Genomic DNA, 23,151 nt, shown 5'->3' with positions numbered 1-23,151 from the left:
ATATTTTATAATATCTATCACATATTTTGTCCGTTTATATGCTTAGCGTTATTGTATATAGTTGAAGAAATAACAAATATGTAGTGTAACTTTAAATTTTAGGGTTAAATATATTTTTGTCCTCTGAAATTTAAAATTAGTATTTTTTTTAAAATTTTAACTAATTTAGTCCTTTATCTTTAAAAATGTGTGAATTAAATTTTTTGATCAGATTTTAGTAAATTTATTTGACATTTCAAACATATTTTATGATTGTATTTGAATTGTTTATACCATTTAGCACATTTCTGCTTCAATATTAATTCAAATATTATCATAAAATGCATTCAAAATATCAAATAAACTTAACAAAATTTGAAAAAAAGATTAAACTCACACATTTTTACTGATGAATAACTAAATTGGTATAAAATTTTGAAAAATAAACTAATTTTAAAATTTATTGAAACTTAAGAAACAAAAACATATTTAACCTTAAATTTTAATGTAGCCTGAAGAAAATATGATACAAGTTACGTTTATGTTTATGTTTATGTTTATATTTATATATATATATATATATATATATATATATATATATATATATATATATATATATATATATATATATTCAGTACATTTATAATCACGGTTTTAAAAAAGAAGGGATCTGAAACTATAGAAAATAAATAATAAAGTATGGGGTTTAAATTGTAGTACTTAGCAGGAGCTTCTCTGGATCCATGATGCCACAACATTTGTATGAGTGTATGATTTTGTTCATAATAACTTAAGACCGTTTATTCGCAATCTTTTACTCTGTCTATCATGGGACATGTTTTTCTTCCTTCCCACAGACACTGATAACACAACACCATGGTACGGATGTTTATGGTTTGTTGGGATCACGATGGTGAAATCAAATAAAATCGCAACGAATCATGAGACCAGTTTTCATTGAAAATTTTGGAAAAGTTAAAAATTTTAAATAATTCTGAGTTAAAAAAAATATAATTTTGGAAAATTAATGTATATATATTAAAAATTGAGAGAAAAACTTGACATGGTTTTGATTCTCCGGATCTCGTAAAAAATCTGTCTTAGAGGGAAATTAAAAAAAGAATAATATTGTATCTCTTTCTAAATCCTACCATAATAATAACATGTAGTGCTCTTTTTATTTTATTATTTGTAAAGTCTGTAAAATAAAAAATTATAATGCAATTATTATTTTTTTTATATTTCATCCTTATGAAATGCAATGCAAAGACAAAATATCAGGTGGAAGAAAATTATATATTTGTATAATATTTGCTTCATATAAGAATTTCCACTTAAACAAAGAAAGGTTACCCACACTTGCTGTTGCTTGAGTTTATTCAAACATGAAACATACTTTTATTTTTGTTTTCTCAAATTTTTTAAAACAATTTAAATTTATTTTATATTCTATTTCTATTATTTTAGTTTTTTAAGAGGAACGAAAATCATGTCGTTGTACTACTTAAAACAAGAACCTATGAGTAGCCGTTTGATTTTTAACAGGTTAAATATAGAATATAATATATATTTGTGGTATAAAAGGGAAAGAGAGTATGCACTCAAACTATTTTTGTTCTGCTTAAAATTACATCAGAATATTATTAATGATCTTTCTACATTTTTTAATACTGAAAAAATTACAATCAGATATAGATGCATTAATTATATATTTACTTTCTATTCTATATGCAAAGGAATTCTTTATTTGTAAATGGTGTAACTCTGATCTCTGACTAGAAAAATAAATATTAAAAACATTTCTTTAAGTGACCCTTATAACACAAAGTATTTTTTAAATATACAAAATTTAACATTTGTGAAAAATTTGGGTTGAATATTTTGTAATGCGCACATTTTCATCTACAGTCTCTTACATCAAATTATTGAGATATTAAAAATATATTTTACAAAACAAAAATGACTTCCTCGTACTTTCTAATTGTGGTGAGTCAGAAGTAATAAAAATAAAAAAATGATAATGAAGAAAAAAATATTAAACCTATATCAATTAATGTAAAAACCTCGATTATTTTAGTATTCAACCATTTTTACTGAGTAATAATAACGTAAGTGTTGATTAAGCCAATAAGTAACTTATTATGTAAATTATGTTGGAAGAAAAAACTTACTGTGTAAATTTTTTCCGTTCTTTAGTGCATGTGACAAAAGCTTAACCTAGTCTTTAAAATGAAGTGTATCTTAGTAGTGGTTAGAAAAATAAAATTATTTTTTACATGAATCTTATTGTCATTATTATATTCGTTTGATTCAAATAGGATAGTTTCTAAATATCAGCAATTCACGTTGGAAAAAAAAAAGAAAATAAATACAATTTATGTATTTGTATAAATTGTATAGAAAGACCACGAGGAATACATTGAAAGTATGCAGTATTTTGCAAGATGGGTCTGAGTCAACGCGGTTTGACCATGAAAACGAGAAGATGAGGGGTTTTTGGTAATTAAGTTTGTAGTTAATGTGGGGATTTTGATTCATTCTGATTTGTAACATTGTAACATAACTCTCCACACTTTGCTTTACCCTTCAACACACCACACCAACCCACATAAATAGATTTAACTTTCACATATTATGCAAACAAACACAACTCTTTCTTATCTTTCATCTGCTTTCTGCCATTTCCAACCATGTCTTCAGACATGCCCTTCCCTTCCAAGCGACAAAAAACATCGCCGGAGAAAACCTCCGACTTCTTCGAATCTTTGCCGGACGATCTTCTCCTCTCTATCCTCTGCAAGCTCAGTGCCACAGCATCGTCACCCTCCGATTTTGTCAATGTCTTAGTAACGTACGTACCCACTTTTCTCAGTCTCTTCGAAAGAAGAAGAAGAAGAAAAGAGTGAAAAGTTTATGTTTTTAATGTTTTTGGTGAAACTGAACAGGTGCAAGAGACTAAACTCTCTGGGCCTTCACTCTCTGGTGTTATCAAAAGCATCCCACAAAACATTCTTAGTCAAACCCCAAAATTGGTGTGATTCTGTTCACCGTTTTCTCAAGCATTGTGCCGATGCCGGAAACATTGAAGCCTGTTACACTCTCGGCATGGTTCGTTAACATTTACCACTAAATAAATATCATTCTTCTTTTTTTTCCTTTTATTTAAAAAAATATTTTTTTTTATAATGTTGGACGAAAGTTTGAGTCTTGGAATGTTATCTGCGTGCAGATTCGGTTTTATTGTCTGCAAAACAGAGGGAGCGGCGCGTCGCTGATGGCGAAGGCGGCTATGAATTCTCACGCGCCGGCGCTGTATTCTCTTGCCGTGATACAGTTCAACGGAAGCGGCGGCACAAAAAACGACAAGGACCTCCGGGCCGGAGTCGCGCTGTGCGCACGCGCGGCTTTTCTCGGACATATCGACGCGCTGCGTGAGCTTGGTCATTGTCTGCAAGACGGTTACGGCGTCAAGCAGAACGTAGCGGAAGGTCGACGCTTTTTGTTGCAAGCCAACGCGCGTGAACTCGCCGCCGTGCTCTCCGCCGCGAGCAATAAGCGTCCGTGGGTGACGTGGAACCTCCCAGTACCGCACCCGCGACTCCGTTTGGGGACCGGGTCGGGTTGTCCGCTGTTGAGTGATTACGGTTGCAACGTGCCGGCGTCGGAGACTCATCCGGCGAGTAAGTTTTTGTCGGAGTGGTTTGTAATTCGGAGCGGGTCGTTGGGTCCGGGTATGAGACTGTGTTCACATACGGGTTGCGGGCGACCCGAGACTAGGAGGCACGAGTTCCGGAGGTGTTCAGTCTGCGGTGTGGTGAATTATTGCTCGCGCGCGTGTCAGGCGCTTGATTGGAAATTCCGGCATAAGGCGGAATGTGCTCCCGTTGAGAGGTGGCTCAATGACGACGGGGAAGAAGTCGCCGGCGAGGACGGCGTTGGCGGCGACGCCGTAATGATGGCTAATAGTTAGATGAATCGTTAGAACAAAGCCTGTCTGGAAGTTTCAATCAAGGGGTAAGAATCTATTTTTTTTATTGGGGGTGAAAAATGGGAAGAAAAAAAAAATCTCATTTATTACCTTGGATATGCAAAATGCAAACTTCAATGACAGTTTTGCTTTGCTTCAAACTCTTTTTATTTTACTGTTGTATAGTATTACCTGCAGTTAACCTTAATTAGTTCTCCTTAAAAAACAAAAAAAGGAGATTCATTTTTGTTTTTTTATATAATGGATAAATTAATATATATTAATTTTTATTGTTATTTGGGTTAAAGTAACTCTCTTATACAAAAACAAAAGCTTTTGAAAATTGTATAGTTGTTTTGTCTGAAACAACAAAAGTAAACCAGGATTGCACAATGCACATAAGAAGAATGGTAATGAGTGGTAGAAAAGAGGTCAAAAAGGGAAATGACAAGTGGAGTTGCGTTTTACAATCTTGCCTCACTCAGAACACCGATTTCCACGATTTATGAAAGTGATTATGACAACTGACAAAAAAATGTGGCAAACACTTGATGGCACCGATTCTTTGGTGGTTGAAAGAGCTATCAATCTTCTTTAGGGAAATATTTTGGAGATATTGTTGTATAATTGCATACACAAAAAATTATGTCTGTGAAACTGTTAACTGGAAAGTAAGGGTGCTGGAATATTAATAATAACACTTGGAATCCTAGAATCACTTTTTCTGCATAAAAAAAATTGAAAAAAATGAGTTCTTATCTTAATTTTGGTTTAGGTTTAAAATAATATTTTATCAATTTGCTGGGTTACCAACATGGGAAGCTTAAACAATTATTTGACATTATAATTGTTTTTTGTTTTTAATGAAGAAAGAAGCTATTCGAAAAACCCGTTTACAATGAATATTATTAATTAGGTTTATGTCCCTCTATTTTTGTGGTGAGAGAGAAAAGAGAGATTTTGGGGGTTATGTGTCTTTTCTCATACAGTGTTTGATGCGCATTCGAGAAAAAAGAAAAAGTGAATTTATGAGAATTAAATATTGTCGTGTGAGAGTGTGGTGGGAGAGCCACTCATTATGAATTTATATATTCGTTCGCATTTAAACGCTACACATTTCGATGGATGGTCCAGGCCCAGTTCCATTAGGCCCATTATTAGAATTTCTATTTTCATTTTCCAAAAGTAAGACCATGTTTGCATATCTAATATAGTACCAAATGGAGTAGAGTGAAATAAAATAAAAGAATTTTTTATTATAATTTCTTTTAATAGCAAATGATAAGAGTTGAACTTACGATATTTTTCCCTTTTACTTCTAAATCTATTAAACCCTTGTTGTATAAATTGTTTTTTTTTTATCGAAAAATATTAGTTATTAGAAAAAGAATTAAACTCATAATCTTTCTAAATTGATCAAATCAATTTTATTAAATTATCTTAATGATTAATAAATAGATTGAATTTACGATTTTTTTTCTTCTTTTTATCTCATATTGCATGTAACCATCAAGTCACCTTGTACCAAATTATTTGAATATTTGTAATAACATGTGTGGCTAAGGAAAAAGTGAATGATGATTTGTATGATATTTGAAAAATATGGCACAATCATTTTAGTTATTAAAAGAAATAAATTAGTGAAAAAAAAGTCTCCAAGCCTTTAATCTGTCGGTTATTTTAGTCTATGTCTTATGTAACTAAACCCAGTTAATGCTACTGGAAATATTAATTTTGTGCATTAAGAGCCATATAAAATGCGAAATTAGGTCCACACGTGGCAATATTTTGTCCATGAAACGTAATTTTTTTTCAACCATTTTCCTTTATAGAAATATCTTGATCATAGTTCATGTTTTTTTTTTCGTTTCTTTTTTTCTGGAAATGGTGCTTTTTTAGTCCTATTTACTATCTTTTATTAATTTATTCTTGATCCATTCAATATTTAGATCCAACTTTTTAAACTCATAATTTAACAGTGAACATTCATTTCTTTTGGCAACCTAAGTCTATATTTTTTTTTGGATCACACTTGGCCTGTTTCATTAGCATACCAACACATACCATCCTTGACCGACAATTCATATCGGACAAGGCTGGGGGACTGATATACCACACCTAACCAAACCCAACCAGATAAAGAAACAATGCATCAAGGCAGCCAAGTATTCAGCCTAGGCCGGGTCAGCCTAACTTATATCGAATCTGGTCAACTTAACCATATAAATGACAACTCTCACGCACATGCCGGAAACAACCCAAGTACACGACTTGAGCTACCATGAAATCAAACTCATAACTGAATAAGGGCTAAGGTAACAACAAAGCAGTCAACCTAGGACAGTGTGCGGCCAAGGACGACATCTGTGAAGCCAAGCAGTAAACGGATCAGACTGTTCTCGAAGACTTAGTAAAATGGAAACCCCCGCGTTCGATAGGCCTTAAGGGCCTGGATTAGGGCCCAGACCCACTCACAGCCCAAGCTAGAGCCCTAGTCAAGGTCTGGCCCACGAGATAACCAGACATCATTAATGCTCTATAAATACGCATGGGCCCCAGTAATTGAAGGTACGCATTCATTAATCACTGATTTGACCTTCTGAGAGTTTTGACTTACTTAACCTTCAAAGAGTCTTCTGTAGATAACCCCTGGGTCCAAGCTGACATGTATCAACCAGGGAGAAGCCAACTGAGGAGATAGCGGACTACATGATAAGGTGACGCTTGTGCCGAACTCATCTTATTTGTTCTTCTGCAGGAACATCTTTCTCTTATTTTAATCTCATTTTCTTTAGTCACAAATACCAGTTTTTTTAAAAAAAAAGTCATTAAAAGAATAAATAACTGGAATTATACGCAAAAATTATAATATTATAACAAAAAGTTGGTGATGGACACATCTCTTGTAATAAATCTATTGTCCCGATAAAACATCATCCACATACAAGCCACCGACAAATATTAGTAAAAGAAAAAAATAATTCATTCCCAAAATTCCACACTTGTCTCTAACTACATAAACCCATAATTTTATATTTGTTAAAAATATTTTGAGAGGAATTTTATGACTCAACTGAAATATTTCCGTTAATATATCTCAATAGTGTATATTTATGGTAAGACGTGTTTGACAAAAAGAATTATTTTGTCAGAATATATCTTAAAAAAAAAATCCTTCAACTGTAACGATGTTATTTTCTTTCTTGAAATGGATCTTTTTCTTATAGTAATTGAAAATGATAATTGTTTCTTAATATTGGTGGATGATTCTTCACACCGAATAAGTAGAGTAGTTTCGCAATGATAATTTGTGGGACATCAGCATAATTATTTAAACTCATCACTATCAATAAATTTTTTACTAATTATTTAAGGCTTAAATATATGGTTAGTCTTTTAACTTTTTCAGTAAGAAGTAAAAATAGTTTCTTTTAAAACTTTAAATTAATTTATTTTTTTACTTTTATAAATATTAATTTTTTAAACAATTTTTTTAAATTTATTTTATATTTTAAATTATCTTTTTTAGCTAATATTTAAGCAAATACGTTTTTAACTAACATTTTTATTTATGTTTTAAATTGTTTTCTAGTTAATATTGAAGCGAAATTTAAGTAAATATGTTTTTAACTAAAATTTTAATTAAAATTTAAACGATCATGTGTCACACGTAAATAAACAAAAATACTTAAATAAAAGATGTGTTTGAAATGTTAAAATTGAAAAATTAAATTAATTCAAATTTTTTTCTTTTAAAAAAACTAATTCAAATTTCATTAAAGTTGAAAAACAAAACATATTATTTAAAGTTATTTTTTTATTGACAAATTTATATGTAATCATATCTCTGATACAGGATTTACGGATTCTTTTTTTTATTATATTTCCTTAGAGTCATCTCTATAGCTTGTAGGGTAAATAGGAAATTCTTTTGATAATGTTTATATTTTTAAATTTCAAAATAGACATTTCGTATTTTATTTTTAAAATAATATCTATATCTATTTTGATTGATATTTATATTTGTACTAAATCATATTTACATATAAAGTAATACATTTAATTATATATTTAATAGTTATTTATTTTTATTTTAAGACAATATCTTCTCACAAATATAATTTATTATTTTTGTTATACATAGTTAAGCTACAACATATAGATAAGGTTAAATATAACAACTAAAATTATTTAAATTTTACGAAAAGAGTGTTTAATTCTATTTTAAAATCTTAGTTTTAAAACTGATCTTAATAAATATGTTATTTTTAAATAAAAGAAAACAAATATTTTATAGAAATATATAGGAGGTAGGTGTAACTTTATTAAAAATAAAAACATTAGTGTTGTTTTAAATTTGAAGAAATTGAATGTATATTTTAAAATATTACCATTTGAAAATTAAGGTTTTTTTTTTTTCGAAATAAAAGTTTGTTGATTCAAGAAATTAATATTCGAAATGATTTAGGGAGATTACGGCCTAATTAAAGAATCAAATTGAATTAATTGCAAGTGAATAAAACTTATGTTATAAACATTAAAACATCTAACAAGAAGTTAAAGGAAATGCTAAAGAAAAGATCTCACCATATTAATGATAATCGACGAGTTACAGTGAAGAAAAAGAAATGCTAGCATAGAATTGTGTATGTGTGTAACAGCGACATTTTTCAATAACAGTTTTCTGATTATCTTATTTGTAAAGCCAAAACAAACACGTAACAACAATTACTGTTTTTTTCTTTTAAAATGATGCTTTGATAAAACAGAAAGAAAGTTAAAAGAAAGGGTCCAGTATATAGATGTGTGGAGATAGAAATCAGGAACATGTATATGGTTTGAGTGGGTAAAGACACAGAATCCAATGCGCAACATAATTTTCCATTTATCTTTTAAGAGAAAAGTGAAAGTAAGAATTGATCAGCGAGTCCTACAAGTAATGCTAAAAAACTAAAAGCTAAGTCAATTTTTTGGGTTCCACTAAAAGAAATGAAATTGAAGAGTCTGTGGCAGCAATGACATTTTATGGGCATATAGAAGGAGGAAACACACTTTATGAGCATTATTCAGACCATTTACATGAACCCTATCTTCTACATGGATTAGTTATACAGTCTTACCAAGTCACTACCACCACATGGCCTAGAAACAAGGTCACTCTCAGAAGCAAATGTTTTGAAGACGCAAAGCTGAACTCAATCAGAATCAGATGATGACTCTGAGCTCTTTTCAACATAGGGTGCATCATCTCCTTTCAAGTTCCCCTGACCCTGCTTAAAGGCCTTGGCAATCTCATCAATGGGAATCAAGGGTAGATACCCAATGAAACAGTAACCCTTTTGAGTCATGGCCTTGATCACATGGTTGTACTTCTCTGACCAGTGAGCAGCAGTGGGAACTGCCATCTCTGCAATTGCATGGAATGGTGGATAGTGGTTCAGTCCATTCCACAACTTCACTGAATTTATCAACACAAAATGCTTTGACTCTGTAGCCACATAAACCACAGCTGCTCTTGGTCCCCCAGATTGAGCTTCACCAGCAACTTTCCCTGCCTCGTTTGCCACTTTCTGAATCAAACCCTTCGCTTGATTCGCCAACTGCTTAGCAACAGGAGGAGCATGCTCATCGAACTTCTGTGTAGCTTCATCCACCTGTCCAAATCTTATGCTAATTAGTTTACCTACAAATCGATCAATAAATTAACAATACATGGAATCTCAAGTGTACAAAGGACAAATAATCCTTTAACTCAAGCCTTTAATACTCAGATTAAAGCAGAGAAATCCCAATTCTTATCCAAGAGCTTTAGAAATAACATCTAAGAAACTGCGTATAAGTTGTCCTGAAGAAAAACAGCAATTTTGCCAAGAGTTTAACCTTTCCGGCATCATTAAGTCAATCTTCACTTCAAATAGCAGGTCAATGAATCAACGAAACTCCTCCTCAGGGGAAGTTAAACCTTTCCACCACCATTAAATCGAAAGTTTGGCCAACAAAACTAAGTTAGTGATTTCCAACGTTTTACTTATATCTTCGTAAGGGAATAACTACACACTAATATAATCTACTTTTTATTTGCAGGCAGCAACCGCTTCCTTAATTCAAGAAACACGTATTGATGATCAATATGAAAGAAATAGGCCAATTGATGATTACAAGCAGAGTATGAAACATCAACAACCATTCTTCTAATTTTGCCATCATCCTTATCATCAGATCCACGAGAGAAAACAGAGGTTATAAAAACTTTTTATCTTAAAACATAGATGTGAAATGAGAAAGAGGCAAAGGAAGAAAAAAGTTACCTTTTTGTCAACGAAAACCAGGACATCATCAGGGAAGCCCTTGAACTTGTTGCAGACTGGACCAAGAACGGTGGTTACAGTGTTTTCCACCGTTCCAACAGCAGATCTCAAAGGCCCAGAATTTTGCTTTGCGTACTCATACAGATTTGACACAAACACAAAGGTTTGAATAGCAGCAATCCTCACAAACCCCAGGTGCTTTAGGTCTTTGTTCTTCCTGTCAACCGTTACCTCCAACTGCAGGAAAAAGTAGAATCTCAATCGATTACTTACACTACAATACTTACAATCTCCTACTCCATGGAAGAAAAGAAAAATCAGAAGAGCAAAAAATATAATTTTGAAAACTAACCTCGGTCTTGGCCATTGATTTGTACGAGTCAGAACTGGATCGGTACTAAAATTTAAGGAGTGGAGAGTTCAATTATGTTTTAAAGAAAAGAATGGAGGAAGAAAAATGAAACAATAATAACTGAAAAACTTCAATGACTCACAGGATGGACAGAGATGACGGTGTCGGAGAGAAAAGCTTGAACTTTGTTTGATGGCAATTGGTTTAAATGGGTAATGGTAGGGCAACTTATATTATGCGCATCTAAATCTCATCGCATGGCACAACAGAATCAAATACACACGTCTCTGTGTTCGTCATGCAAAGGGTGGGGTCTACGTTCGGACCGACTCCTTGGGATCTTTCTAGGGCAAACTACCTATTTCCAGAAGCCACGTGGCACTTCCTTGCTAATTGAGAACCTTCTTCGGAGTGGAGCGACCGGGATCTACATTTATGTCAAGACTCACAAACAGAACACAAACCAGTCAAATCAATAACTTAACTTGGAAACTCATTAAGCCTTACGATTGCAATTGATATTAATGAAAATTAAAGTTGATTTATATGGTTCAAATATTTTTACACACCTTTAATTTTGGTGTGATTTTTGTATTTAAATTTTTAAAATTATGGTTTACTTCTATTATTTAAAATAAAATTAACTGCATAAACGTTATGAGAATAAATACACTAAAATAGGCTTTTATACAAGCGATCTACACGTCATGCAAGAGATTTTTTAATACATTCGGATGAATAGATTGATATGGAAATGTTCATATCATAATACTAAGTAATTAATTTTAAATTAAAATAATTTTATCCCAAATGTAAGACATTTTTAAGTCAATTTTATCCAACAAAGTAGATTTATGTTAAAATTCATTAATCACAGAAAATAAAATCCAAAATTAATCGAAAATGAAAACAATAAATTATTCCATTCTAAAATTAAATTCCAAAACATTAAATGTTATCACTAACCTGACCTTTAACAATTTTTAAATTGAATAAAGATGAAAAGAAGTCACTAATTATAATTATCAACATTCAAATTTTAATTATATAGTTTGTAACTTATTTCTCCAAATTGTATTTTTTTATTATCTTAACTCTGGCCATAAATTTGAAGTTCTTATGAGGCCATTGTTCAAATCATACCTTCCTAAAATTTCAATGGACTTAATTTTTCTAGTTAGAGGTCAGATAAGTATTCGACAAAATATAAAAAACATAATCTACATAAATTGTGGTCCTTCTAAATGAAATGGAACGAGGTAACGACTGAATAAAGATCAGGTAAGGTAGTGGACAACTTTCATCAAATAAAATTTGTAAGAAATACAACGTACGAATAGCAATAAAAATAATTTATGAGCACATTTCATCTATTTGACATTAAACAAAATAAACAAATAAATATAATGAGATAAGAACATAAAAATGGTTTTCCTTTCGTGTATGGGACGGAAAGAAGATAAAGAATATGAATTAAGTATCTGTATTTAAAAGTAATTTACATATCATTACTTGAATAGAGTAGTATTTGACGTGAGCAAATAATGAAAAACAGTGGGCTATGAAGTCATTGCATCAACTGCTACTACCAAATATTTATTTTATACGCCATACATGATAGTGCTGAAGGCGTGTACAAGTTTGTTTCTGTAACTGTATTATCCACAAATACTGAGGGGTCCAGATTGAGGTTCACAAGACCTCAGATCTCTGTCGCTTTATATTTTGATGGATAGGCTCCTTCACCTACAAAAAATTAAAATTAGCAAAAGAAGAAAATTACTTTCAGGCTACTGACATGTCCAAATCAAAGAAAGAAAATATAATATCACTGTGTAAGGTATAAAGAAGCCACAACATACCGCGCTAGTTTTCCTTGACCGTTTCTCTTGGGAAGACTTACTGCATATAATTGTATCGCCTTCGTCCCCTTGATTTGCAATTCCGTTTGTTCTTCCATTTTCTTTACCTATCGCGAAACTCTCTCTTGAAATAACAGGCTGTACAATTTCAAAATAGCTTACATAAGTTGTATATGCACAATATCCGACTATAAAGAAAATAGAAATTTAATCAATATAACCAGCCTCAACCCTGCTTATGGGGGTGTTTCCGGGCTCTTTTGCCTTTGTTGTATTCTGTCCATTCCCGGAGTCAGTGTTTGTCTCAGATGTCACTTTCATTCGGGTTAGATCTGATCCAATGGAGTGAAGAACCCCACATGTAGAAACGTCATGGTTGTTTCCTGATCAACAAGAAGAACACGATGGTTTAAGTTGGCTAGAGTCTTTTTAGAAAGAAAGATACAATAGAAGACCTCCATATTTCCACTTTTCACAAACTGTTCTAATTTATATTTAAACAGATGGTATAGTTCCAATATCGAATAGCTACGGAGTTGGAATGTCAAAACATTAACGGCCTTAATACGTTACCATTTAAACGAAAACCAGTTAATTTGGACTTGCTATTTGGTTCACAGTGATCAACATCCTGTGAAATGTACAAACGTGAAAATTGTCAACATGCATGGAAAAAATGGTGATATAAACCACAAATACTCGGTAGTTGTTACCATATCTTCCGTAGTACTTAGAGCTTTCTGGACTTCAATGAATTTCCTTTCAGTCAACTCAGAATGGATTACACGTTTCCCTGAGGCACAGCAGCCACGAAACAAGTCAGAATGATTATTCCCTAATGTGTTTTTGGTTCCACAATAAGAGAGTGCGCCTAAATCACATCAAATAATAGCGTATAACATGCAGAACCAAATCCCCACTTAATTTGATACCTAATCTTTTGCTGCCTTTGGGTTCCACAAACCCATCCCGCACCATTTTATCAATTATCTTTCGAGCTGCCGTCTGGTTTACTTCTCCCTCAAGCAAACTTTGAATCTTACTGATTGACACGTGCGTCATCGGAAGAGCATGATAGAGAGCCTGCGATATTTACTCATAACTTGGGATATATTATAACGTAAAGAAACTGTCATTTGACTAAACAACTACTATGATAAGTCATCAATTTAAGAGGTCCGTGATAATATATTTCTTCTACTGTACGGATTAGATAACAAACTCCATCCTTCCATGCTTCAGATGATGCATGTTTTTTTGAAAGATAGAGATAGTTCACAGTAAGTAACGTCTTTAGTATTTTTTATGATACTAAATACTAGCAGCATCTTGCTCAATTCATTTCAAATCGATATAGAGGTACTTTACTTAGACCAAAGAAACATCACTTCTGTACCTGAGCTCCATATCATTCTTTGTGAACAAACGTTGTACAGATTACAAGTCAGCAAAGAGTCAAAGATCCTCATAGGAAACACGAAAAAATATGAGGAAAAATAAAATCTCACTTTCATGTATAAGCGATCTTCAACTTGCAAAGCTTTGTCAAAGACTTTAGGAAGTTGGCCGTCGATTTCTTCTTTCACAATGGTGAACTCATATTGAAGGTTCTGACGTTGCAATTTCATCAGAAAGAGGTTGATAAGGGAATGGATTACTAGAACAAGGAAAATGGGTAAGGGTGAAGGTCAATTGAGAAAAAAGTCAACCTTGTCCTTGTTAATGGCGTAGGATTCCTTCCCTATCTTCAACAGCACACCTTCCTCAACAAACTTATCCATGATCTCTAAAGAACCAATCAAAATCAAGGAAAAGATAAATAAAGCTTGCAACTGATAAACTCTGCGAACAGCTCGAGCATTTTTAACGTTCTTACCTTCAGTTAGAACCTGAAAGTAAAACAACTCAATTGATATTATTTTTTTACAAGAGATGAGAAAAGAAACTAAAATTTGTAGTTAGATAAAATAATGGCTAACGAAAAACATAACAGTGTTATGATATTCATGGGGGAAATAGGTACCACGGAGATGTCGGGAAAATTCGATAGAACATCAGTAAGTTCAATGGTGTCACGGTGACAACAGTTGATCCACTCCTTGATCCGGACCCGCTGTTGCTCATCTTCCACCGGATCCTGTGTATTGTCTGAACATAACATAGATCATTAAATATTCAGAGTTACAGGCTAGTAACTGAATTAACAGTTTTAAAGAACTAGGAAAAATAAGAACGTATTTTACTTTGTCAACTAACAAAGACAGATCAAATATGATTCCTCCGGGTTGAGTTTATATAAACAAGCGTAATGATAAAATTTACCTTCATCAATCATGCTATTGTCTTCCTGTTCTTGCTGTTTATCTGTTATCATTGTTACATGTTAAAAGAAAACAACGGAGAAAATGGAGTTGTGCAGTAATAAGAAAAATGATACTAGTTACCTATTGGAGCAACTACATATCGATTCCCTTGAGTAAGATCAACCTGAAAGTTGTAAAATCTCATTTAAATTAGATGGTTGTCTCAATCGCATGTCAGTAAGTTTCGGTCATATCAAGCACCATCCCATTTACCTCACTGTCAGTATCATAATACTCATTCTGTTGCATTGAATCATCGCCATTGCTCACATCGTCCGGGATTCCCTCGTTATCATCCTCACAAGGATCGAGTACACTCTTCACCTATAAAATTGAAGAGGAAAAAATGGGCAGAAACTTTTGTAGATTTAAAACGTTATCTGTAAACACGATATTCTTCCATTACCTTCAGAGCTAATACGAAGTGCTTGCTGTTTACATTCCCAACCTCCATTTTCAAAGGATTTTTCTCCCATGGATGATAAGCTTCTTCACCTGTGCAGCCCCGGAAGAAAGGAGGCTCATAATCAGCAGGCTGCAGGAAAAAAAAAAAAAAAAGTTATATTGAAATCACCCCGACCCTGTATATAAATAAGTCAGCCTTTGGTTTTGGCATAACAGAGTATAGAAATGTTCACAGTTGCGTATACATGACCAACGTCATTAACCATTCTCTATTAAACAACAACCTGGCCAAAAAGCAATTCGAGTCTGGTCGATGCAGAAATTCATAAAAGAGATAAAAGGAACCGAGATTTGCTATTTACGATAAAAAAAGAAAAACACATACCGTCACATCATCGTAGTATAGGAGTTTCATCAGAATGGTACGCTGAGGAAATAACGCAGAAGTCAGATTTTCCAATAATTGAGCATGAAGATATATCAATTCCAAATTATTAAGCAAAGCATTTTGAATTTATTCACTTACCTCTTCTGGCATTTTCTCCAGAGTTCTCATCAACTGAACCAGAGTACGGATCATTTTACACGCAGAACTCCTAGTTATCGAATATAAATTATATTAGTTAGATTGTGAGTGAACATGATAAGATCGGTACAGATGTAAATTATATTTTCTTTTGCGATCAACCTCATCTGCTGGGGAGTAATTTCTGTAGTCGAATTACACTTGAAGGCCCCCCGGCTTTTTTTGTTTCCAGTTCGGCTGATATTCATTGAAACCTCTTGGTTGTCAGAGTCGGAATAGCAGAAGGAAACTGCGCGGCAAACAAGATTGTTGAGTCCTCCACAAAATCTCGAGATAAATTAATTTAGATTCCAGCTTTTTCCATTTGATCATAGCAATCCTTAGAGTAACAATTAGATGCCATTCTCTCTTTCGTTAAAACAAAAAGTTATGCGGTATTCATTTAACTACAATTCCGAATTCGATCATATGTCGTAAAGACTTAAAGCCTAACATGCATATTCCTCAATCATTGGTCCGTCTACTGCTTCGCACACACAGAACAGAAGCGTCTTCAGATATTTCTTCTGTAAGGCATCGTACACCCCTGCAAAAGAAATAGGATAGAACAAATGAAACACGCGTTGCAAGCTACACAATCTTCTACCAGAAGTTCAGTTTGACAATAGTTCAAGCGTGCCTTTCTCCATCCAATCAATTAGTCTACGAGACTCGGCATCCAATGGCATTAGTTTTTTTATCTTCATCTCTGTCAATTCACGAATAGATTTAGATGAAATTCACTTGTCAAAAAAAATCAGAAAATTCTGTAGAAAAGTATAGGAAAAAGACTGCAGCGTTAGACAGGCTTTACCTAAAGCAGGAACAGACTTATCATTGAAATACTTCTCAGGAAATAGTCCTCTGATATAACTGATATTGAATATGGCAATTCGAAGCAGATTCCTCGTCTTGCAAACGAGATTTCAATTAGATAATGAAAGTGAGGTGATTCAGACTCTGTATTAATTTACTAAAGCATATCAAATTGAAGTAAAATGTGGATCTACAATTTTTCCATACGACTTAACTAAATTAAACTTGGAACGGCAAACATTATATATAGTGTAAACGAAATAATCTCAGGTGCAGAATTTAACAAAACAAATATTACTGTTATATAAAATTGCAAACTACATGTACTGAAGAAATCTAAAATACATTAATGCAATAAATTATCAACAGGAAAGGAAATGCAGCATTGGAAGCACAATGAGAAAACTCGAACGAAAACAGTAAAAGCATCAGATTACTACTGTTTAAGAAATATTATATTAAAACGCGTAATTAAGTACGAGAAGAAGCGAATCCTGCTCGGTGATTTCAGCTTCCTTGACTTTCTGCGCAACGACCTGAAAGAACGAAATGGAAAATTAAGAAACCGACTCAGGGAGAGGAAGAAGATGAAGAAGAGAAAGGAGAAGAAGATGAAGAAGAGGCTTCTCGTCTCACCATGGTATCTGAATTCCAGAGAAAAAAACTGAGAGAAGAGTGTGCTAAATTATAAAATTTTTGAATGTAGAATGTGGCGGGAGGGAATGAAAGCTAAGGAGTGATATTTATAGGCCGAATCTGATGTAGCTAGGGGCCACGATACGATGCAGCGCCACGGAAGTTGGCACTCACTGCCGTTAAAATTTTTCTCAGAGTCTGTTATTGTTGAGTCACGCGAGTTCTGTGAGCGAGTTGGCGCCAGAAAAAGGAGAAATCGTAGGCTTCGTTTGTTTTGTTAGGCCTAGAATTCTCTGCAAACGCTAATTTCCTTTGTTCCTTATCATACTTGGGCTACATAAATGTCTAGATGACGCCATTGAGTTTGCAATATATCTTATAATTTTGTCACTTTTGAATGGATGTAAAACTTTTAACATATTTTTCCGCATTAATATTGAATATCTTTGGTGTAGAATTAATTTTTTTGTGAATAATCAGATAACAAATTTAATTGCAAATAACTACTTTTACAAATAAATACTTGATAACAAAATTATAATAAACCTAATATAGATTTAAACCTCGTTAGAAGAGATAAAATTTATTGAATAAAAAAAAAAGGAATCACAAAATTATTATAGTAATTGTTTTTTTCATCAGTAGGAGATTTGCGAAGAACGAAAAATGGAGAAAGGGTGTAATTAAAGAAAGGTCGCTAGCACTTATTCCATCATTGAAGAGGGTGGTGAAAGTAAGTGCGTGTTCATTAAATAGATAAATAAATAAAAATTGAAGAGAAGAGGATAAAAAAGAATTAAATTGAATGAGAAAAACTTAAAATAGAAGTTACTGTGATGAAATTAAATAAAATTAAAAGAATTTGACGAGAAAAATTGATAAACTTGTTAACTACTCCTTCCTCTATACATGCGTAGGAACAAAAGCTATAGATTTTTAGCATTATACTTCTTGGTTGGTGATTCTAATTTCTTTCCATTGCATCACAACGATATTTTGAGCAGAAACAACATCCATTTATTTATGTGGAGTTCTAAACACGTAGGTTATATTTCTTCGTGTATCCCTATAATTACCTTCCATAGAGTGTGTAAAACATTAAAATATCATTACAATTTCATTCGTCAAAAGAGTGATTTGTGCTAAATAAAAATAATTGGGGAACTTTTATTAACAGGAGAGTAAGAAGCATGTATCCGCCGCACAAGTTATTTTGTATAATCGGTTTCTATTCTCGACACATGCTTACATTCTCATCATCCCCCTTTCTTTTTGCTGGTTCAGAGTTTGAATATCATTACAATTTCAACAACAAAGAAAATGCTAAAGTTAAAATCATAGTGCAAGAATGCTATAACTTTCCTTCCTCGATATTCTATAACTCACAATTCATTCTGATAAGAAATCTCTTCTATTTGTGTTTAGAGGATGCACGGCTGCAGCAATTTTCCCTCGCAGGTTGAATTTCTTTGCAATTAGTGGCCGGACATCATCAACACCAACCAAGCTCTCCAAAAACGGAAGTAATGAAAGCAATTCTCGATCTGAACGATCTTCAAACCAACTCTCAATCGGTATTCCATTATCCACCTGGAATCCAAATGCCTAGGTGGAAAAAAATTAACAGCAGAAGAAGTAGTAAGTAACCTTTAACATGGTATTTTCAACAACTATGTTCATTACCTTTTTCCTATAAATAAAAGGGTAACAATTTATATTACAAGTCATTACCAAATTTCATGCCATGTTAACAGATATATAAGATATATTAGTGTTTTAAATGATATATAGCGCTACTAAACTAAAAGTTATAACCATTAGTCAGGAGATAATTCTTTTCTATTGAGGTGTTTTAGCATGATTTCACAACAAAGATATATCCGTATGCAACTACCACATTACAAATGTTGATCATAAGAAGAGCAAGTTGGTCTTAGGCAATAGAACGTATAGGCATACCTGTGGGGAATTGTCAATTATTATAACGTGTGCCAAATCACGACCCAGAACTGTTAAATCTTTGAGATAATTCCCCTCGACATAAACACAGGACTCACGGTATACACGGTGACGAAATATCTTCCGCTTTGGATCAAGAACGTTTAGAAGTTGTTCAGCATAAATACTTTGACTGGCTGTAAATATAATAATCTCAAAAAGACCAGAAACTCTCTCAAGGAAATCTTTGAGATGAGGGCGGCAGCGAACATAGACAATGTGCTCCTCACAATTGAAATTAACAGGAAAAGTGAAGTCAACATCCTCACATGGTTCCAGGGTAGAATGCACCAAAGTTTCTGCAGAGTAAAAAATATGGTATTAAATGAGCTTTGACAACAAGTTCTTTTTGCACAACAGAAAAGGAAAATGAAAATAGTTAAATAAACCTGGTACATGGTAGAAGAATAAACCACTTTTAGAATTTCCACTATAAAAAGCATGTTTCTACCTACAGACCCCAGCAAACTTATCAAATAGAATGATAATTTGAGGACAAAAGACTGCTTTAACTGAGGGGAGGACAGTCAGCCAAGAGCAAGAACCAACAAAAAAGTCACTAAACAGCAACCTTAATATGGCACCAAGATGGATGATTCACCCCCACATAACCACTTTAATATAGGTCCAATGAAACTATACTTGCAGATGTTTAGTGTTGACATTAAATTAAAGAATCTGAGTAACAAAACAACATAAAAAAATGAATGATAGTAAAATAAGAAAGCAAAGCCAAAATTAATGACAGACAACCCCAAAAAAGGATAAGAAAAAGGACATTGGAATGGAGGACATCAAAACAGAAATGGACGGAACACTAGCATAGGTTCTGTTGCAACGGACAAACCATCCATAATATATAAACCCAAAAAAAAGGAAGAAGAAAAACTTCTGAAGCACACTTTTTCTTACCATCCAAATCCAGAACAAGAGTAGTAGAAGGGCAACTACGTGTCTGCTTAGGTAACAACAATCGTCTAAAAGTTGGAACCACTGTTGACAGGTCCGGTAAGGTCTTTATGAATAAGTATGGGTCAAAATCATCAAAATCCTCGAACTCATCCTCCTCTGTACATATTTCAGAAGACATGGGATCCTGACCATGCTCATCAACACATTCTAGCTTTGAGTTTTTCATGGCAAGATATATGGCAGAAACCTCCATGGAAAGACCATTTCCATCAAAATCAGAATTGCAACCGTTCACCTTTTCTGTGCCTAAAGCATGCATCTGATTGCCACAGCTCCCTGAATTAGAGAAGTTGGATGAATTGTTCATATCTATTTCCATTGCAGTGTCAAAGTCTTCACTGCCAGGACCATTTACTGTATCTTCCTGTGGTGACTTTATTTCTTGGCATGGAGAAATTCTCTTGTGGTCTTCATTCTGAAAAATTTTGATAAAATCAACTAGATAGAAACAAAAAAAAGGGGATTAAAAATTAATTTCAAAATATAGGAAAATTTCATGGAAAATAGAAAAAGAAATCCAAAGCTAAGAATGATTAAAATGATACAATGCCATTTACCTCTATCAACAACTTTTCCTCCAGGATTTTTCGATAAGTGAAAACCAGGAGAAAATATAGTTCCAGACTCAAGATGTGCAGCTTCATTGTTACAACCCTGAAGCATTATTGCAAAACATTTAGAAAAAGAAAAACAATAATTCACTAACAATACCCAGGTGTACATGAAATCAAATCCCTTCAAATCATCACTTCAATTGTCGGAAAGGATCTATATTAAACATGCTCAGTGTACATGAGAACCTTAAATTCACTATATTTGAGATACATTGCCAAATGACTGAGTCATTGTGCAGTTGAAGTCTAAGAGATTAAAACCAACTATCAAACAAAGAGAGACTTATGTAGTAGTAGCATGCGCACCCAAACACACACAAAGTAAAACAGCAAGACCAAGACAAGTAGAAAGACAGTATAGTTAAAATACCATAAAATCCAGTGAAACACCATCAACTGTATCATTTTCCAAACAAAGATTGGAAGTCCCACTGTCCATAAACTCGTATTCATGATTCAAATCTGTTGAGGGGACAGGTTCTCTAGCTTTATTCTCGAGATTGTTATCTGAAGTTACACCATGAAGATGAGAAGTAAAATCAGATAATTTCACAGTTTCTTAATGCTCAAAGACATATCGTCTTGGACATAACATAATATATTTATACCTGATATTTCAAATTATAAATAAATAAAAAAAGCAACATGGTTATTAGTCATGTATTGCAGAAATCATAGCAAACAAATTAAAAGATAAATTAGACATAAGAAAAAAAAAATTGATGTAGATTATCTTAAAAAACTGAACAGATCTGTCAGACAATCAATGGCACTTACAAGATTTATTCTTTCTAACAGATGATGTAATTAGGTCTGTCACTTTCTTTTCAGCAGCTCGTCCATTTTCAGAAACCTTCCTCTGTGATCTAGAAACCTTAGGACTGCTGCGATCTTGACTGGCATTTCTGGCATTTCGCCTAGAAGTTTTTTTCTTAGTTTGCATATCCACTTCAACAAGAATATGTGGTGAGCTAATTAATTTTTGTGAAAACAATCAAAGCATCAAAAACAGGTTCAGAAAGACTACCCTAATACAGTGCATTTAGGAACCAAATTTCAAAGATCCTTTTTTAGATCCAAAATTCAACACCAAAAAATACTTTTTGTAAGTTTCTTCTGAAAACCAGGATGAATCTTCATAATGACTTAAAAACTTCAGAGCTGCAATTTCAAAATTCACACTCCTAATGGCAAGGGACTATAATTCATCACATTTATATCAGGCAGAATTAAAAGCAGAAAAGAAAAAGCATGATCACACTCAAAATCCGTTCCAATGCAACCAAACCAATTTTCAACAGCTATTGATACATCATCACAATAAATGAATGAATTAGTTATTCTTTATTGAAGTCCCCAGAACTCCATTAAACTATCAAGAAGAAATGACTGGAACCAGTAACATCTACAAGCATATCAAATCCACTACCCAACACAAATTGGATTTTTAGTATCCAAATTCCGAGCATGGAACAGAACAAGGGGCAGATAATTGTGAAGCTTTCCATTGAAATCGCACAAAACCCTAAAAACGCAACAGACCCAAAAACATAACAGTTATGGCAACAGGCATGTGATAACCCAATAAGCTCCAGCTCACACCATATAAACCTGGTACCGAGATCAAATGCTATGAACTCTCGCAGTAAGCAGCCCATGCATTAACAGTGATTTTCCCTTTAACAGGAAAAAACAGATGAAAGAACAAAAAGAAAGAGAAAGAATCAACTCACAGAAAATGAGCTCAAGGAAATGGCTAAAACCCTAGATTTGTTCAGTGGTTGAAGGAGAAGCTATATCCTTCCCTGTCTGAAATTTTCTTTTGGATGTTTTCCCTCCAATGAGAAAGTGAGAGGGAAAACAATCAAGGATGGAAAATTATTTTTTGCAGCACAAAGGGATGTGTTGATAAATAATAATGCAGAACAAAAATGATTAAACAAGGTAATTAAAAATATTTATTCTTGTCCACCGATATTTCAAATGATTCTTTATTCTCTTGTGTCACTTGCCAGATTGATCAAGTGGAAGTCACGCGCTCATCTGGACCAACATGTGTCTTTTCATCAAAAATATCTTTGCAGTTTTGAGAGAGTGAGACTCACATTCTTGCTGTCACGTGGTGGTGACCACATGGCCAGTGCTATTTTGAATTTCAAAACCAGATTCAAGTTTTCCTAGTATGAACCTCTCTTAATTTACTTTCTTTACACGCTCAAATTTCCTAAAATTGCTTACAGATACCTCAATTCTTTGATATTCATATTGTGAAAATTTTCAAAAGTGATTTCAAATTTCATCAAATTTTCAGACG

General features: G+C 33.2%; 4 protein-coding genes across 6 annotated transcripts; 1 reads left to right on the top strand and 3 right to left on the bottom strand.

Annotated features, from left to right (window-relative positions):
* The first annotated feature begins 2,542 nt into the window (after positions 1-2,542).
* LOC114175010 (F-box protein At1g67340-like) lies at positions 2,543-4,197 on the top strand. The gene is made up of 3 exons (XM_028059767.1): positions 2,543-2,830; positions 2,925-3,087; positions 3,209-4,197. Exons 1-3 carry the CDS (start codon positions 2,670-2,672, stop codon positions 3,947-3,949), a joined length of 1,065 nt encoding a protein of 354 aa, XP_027915568.1. The 5' UTR covers positions 2,543-2,669; the 3' UTR covers positions 3,950-4,197.
* A 4,614-nt stretch (positions 4,198-8,811) lies between these two features.
* On the bottom strand, positions 8,812-10,995 carry LOC114162097 (REF/SRPP-like protein At1g67360). The gene is made up of 4 exons (XM_028045877.1): positions 10,749-10,995; positions 10,607-10,651; positions 10,255-10,491; positions 8,812-9,600 (listed from the first exon to the last, which is right to left on the bottom strand). The coding sequence occupies exons 2-4, from the start codon at positions 10,619-10,621 to the stop codon at positions 9,142-9,144; spliced, it is 711 nt and encodes a 236-aa protein (XP_027901678.1). The 5' UTR covers positions 10,622-10,651; positions 10,749-10,995; the 3' UTR covers positions 8,812-9,141.
* A 1,065-nt stretch (positions 10,996-12,060) lies between these two features.
* On the bottom strand, positions 12,061-16,727 carry LOC114191283 (meiosis-specific protein ASY1; the record flags this gene model as incomplete). Its single annotated transcript, XM_028080457.1, has 20 exons — positions 12,061-12,352; positions 12,469-12,606; positions 12,700-12,851; positions 13,042-13,099; positions 13,182-13,261; positions 13,401-13,551; positions 13,977-14,078; positions 14,178-14,254; positions 14,345-14,357; positions 14,492-14,616; positions 14,791-14,832; positions 14,913-14,955; positions 15,045-15,155; positions 15,238-15,366; positions 15,622-15,663; positions 15,763-15,832; positions 15,925-16,051; positions 16,256-16,348; positions 16,442-16,510; positions 16,616-16,727. Coding segments are annotated over 20 exons (1,788 nt in total), but the record flags the coding sequence as incomplete, so codon positions are not given.
* A 1,662-nt stretch (positions 16,728-18,389) lies between these two features.
* LOC114196326 (CTD small phosphatase-like protein 2) lies at positions 18,390-22,765 on the bottom strand. 3 transcript variants are annotated; one of them, XM_028086940.1, is made up of 7 exons: positions 22,571-22,765; positions 21,615-21,785; positions 21,208-21,344; positions 20,781-20,877; positions 20,164-20,661; positions 19,213-19,550; positions 18,390-18,858 (listed from the first exon to the last, which is right to left on the bottom strand). In XM_028086940.1, the coding sequence occupies exons 2-7, from the start codon at positions 21,778-21,780 to the stop codon at positions 18,643-18,645; spliced, it is 1,452 nt and encodes a 483-aa protein (XP_027942741.1). In that variant the 5' UTR covers positions 21,781-21,785; positions 22,571-22,765; the 3' UTR covers positions 18,390-18,642. The 3 variants fall into 3 exon arrangements, with proteins under 3 accessions (XP_027942741.1, XP_027942748.1, XP_027942755.1); XM_028086947.1 differs by having other exon boundaries at positions 21,615-21,808; positions 22,571-22,753; XM_028086954.1 differs by having other exon boundaries at positions 20,164-20,638; positions 22,571-22,752.
* Between the last annotated feature and the right edge of the window lie 386 nt (positions 22,766-23,151).

This window comes from Vigna unguiculata, chromosome 1 (genome assembly GCF_004118075.2).
Source record: "Vigna unguiculata cultivar IT97K-499-35 chromosome 1, ASM411807v1, whole genome shotgun sequence".
Classification (NCBI taxonomy): domain Eukaryota; kingdom Viridiplantae; phylum Streptophyta; class Magnoliopsida; order Fabales; family Fabaceae; genus Vigna; species Vigna unguiculata.
Note: the sequence above shows the minus strand (reverse complement) of the source record. Positions and strands in the feature narration are given on the sequence as shown.

Coding starts and splice junctions, on each gene's coding strand:
- LOC114175010 (XM_028059767.1), top strand. CDS start 2,670: ATGTCTTCAGACATGCCCTTCCCTTCCAAGCGACAAAAAACATCGCCG. Junction 2,831..2,924: donor TTTGTCAATGTCTTAGTAAC/GTACGTACCCAC, acceptor GAAACTGAACAG/GTGCAAGAGACTAAACTCTC. Junction 3,088..3,208: donor CCTGTTACACTCTCGGCATG/GTTCGTTAACAT, acceptor ATCTGCGTGCAG/ATTCGGTTTTATTGTCTGCA.
- LOC114162097 (XM_028045877.1), bottom strand. Junction 9,601..10,254: donor TGGTTTTCGTTGACAAAAAG/GTAACTTTTTTC, acceptor AGATTTGGACAG/GTGGATGAAGCTACACAGAA.
- LOC114196326 (XM_028086940.1), bottom strand. CDS start 21,780: ATGCAAACTAAGAAAAAAACTTCTAGGCGAAATGCCAGAAATGCCAGT. Junction 19,551..20,163: donor TCTTGTTCTGGATTTGGATG/GTAAGAAAAAGT, acceptor TTTACTCTGCAG/AAACTTTGGTGCATTCTACC. Junction 18,859..19,212: donor TAATTGACAATTCCCCACAG/GTATGCCTATAC, acceptor TTTTCCACCTAG/GCATTTGGATTCCAGGTGGA.